The sequence below is a fragment of the Balaenoptera musculus genome, chromosome 11 (assembly GCF_009873245.2).
Source record: "Balaenoptera musculus isolate JJ_BM4_2016_0621 chromosome 11, mBalMus1.pri.v3, whole genome shotgun sequence".
NCBI lineage: Eukaryota > Metazoa > Chordata > Mammalia > Artiodactyla > Balaenopteridae > Balaenoptera > Balaenoptera musculus.
This window is the reverse complement of record NC_045795.1, coordinates 11,914,733-11,916,179: the sequence shown is the minus strand read 5'-3', so window position 1 is coordinate 11,916,179 and position 1,447 is coordinate 11,914,733. Positions and strand designations below refer to the sequence as shown.

At 40.9% G+C, this 1,447-nt stretch overlaps 1 protein-coding gene across 1 annotated transcript; it reads left to right on the top strand.

The window, feature by feature from the left end:
- The first annotated feature begins 696 nt into the window (after positions 1 to 696).
- Positions 697 to 1,221, top strand: LOC118903051 (40S ribosomal protein S23). Its single transcript, XM_036867711.1, has one exon. The coding sequence runs from the start codon at positions 725 to 727 to the stop codon at positions 1,154 to 1,156; it is 432 nt and encodes a 143-aa protein (XP_036723606.1). The 5' UTR covers positions 697 to 724; the 3' UTR covers positions 1,157 to 1,221.
- The last annotated feature ends 226 nt before the right edge of the window (positions 1,222 to 1,447 follow it).

Sequence of the window (1,447 nt, the reverse complement as noted above, 5' to 3'; positions counted from 1 at the left end):
CTCCTGCCAATGCCTCCCACTGGACAAATCCAGCTGGAGGACAGCTGACATGACAGCCTGAGAAGTGCAGTGTGAGGCTGAGTCTGCACTGGGGAAAAGCAAGGGATGGATCCAAAGGCAGACATGCCCACGACCAGCATGGTTGCCTTCCTTCTTGACAGGCAGTTCTCCTTCCTGTGCCTTCTCCTAGATATATGACTTCTATTGAACTGTCTCGGGTCTACATTCGATCGCCCCCAGAACAAATAGCAAACACCAGACTGTGTGTCATTTTGTTGGGTCTGTAAGAGGATATCTCAAACCTGTCAGTGCTTGTGAATCTTCATTTTGCTCGAGAACCTTAGATACTACTTCCTTTTTTGAATATCTGAAATAACCCACTATGGGGCAAGGTTCTCTTATGTTCTATACTCCAAAGCATGTATTCCCAACAGGGGTGATATCACCCCCAAAAGGGCAAAAAATTAATTCTTGGGGGGAGGGCAGAGGAACAACTTTTTAAAAACCTTAGATTTTATAATCCTTTGGGATCCTCCAAAGCTCAACCTATCTGACAACATCTTATTCCTTAGTATTTAATTTCTTTTGTCAGAGAGATATTTGATATAATTTTAAACTTTAAATAATTAATTTCCCCCCTCAGGGGGGCAAGAATGAAAGAAAAAAAAAAAGGGAAGAAAAAAAGTTAGAGAGCTCTTTCGCTCAGGCCCGTGGCGCCGGCAGGATGGGCAAGTGTCGCGGTCTTCGTACTGCCAGGAAGCTCCGTAGCCACCGACGAGACCAAAAGTGGCATGATAAACAGTACAAGAAAGCCCATTTGGGCACAGCCCTGAAGGCCAACCCTTTTGGAGGTGCTTCTCATGCCAAGGGAATTGTGCTTGAAAAAGTAGGGGTTGAAGCCAAACAGCCAAATTCTGCCATCAGGAAGTGTGTCAGGGTTCAACTAATCAAGAATGGCAAAAAAATCACCGCCTTTGTACCCAATGATGGTTGTTTGAATTTTATTGAGGAAAATGATGAAGTTCTGGTTGCTGGATTTGGTCGCAAAGGTCATGCTGTTGGTGACATTCCTGGAGTCCGCTTTAAGGTTGTCAAAGTAGCCAATGTCTCTCTTTTGGCCTTATACAAAGGCAAGAAGGAAAGACCAAGATCATAAGTTTTGATGATGAAAGCAGGATAGTAATAAATTTCCATATGCCAAAAAAAAAAAAAAAAAAAAAAGTTAGAGAAACATTGCCCCAAAGGATGAAGAGTAATTTCTTCTTAACTTTCATCTCCTTGACATACTCTTATACCAATAGAATTTTTTTGACTTCCCTTCTGAATTTTTTTTCATGTATTATTATTTTCATCCTGCTTAGAAACTCTTCTTTAAAACTAGAACTGTGAGTTCTGTTGTAAACAATAAAAATCATCTTTGGTGGATTTAACCAAAAAAATTGTTTTT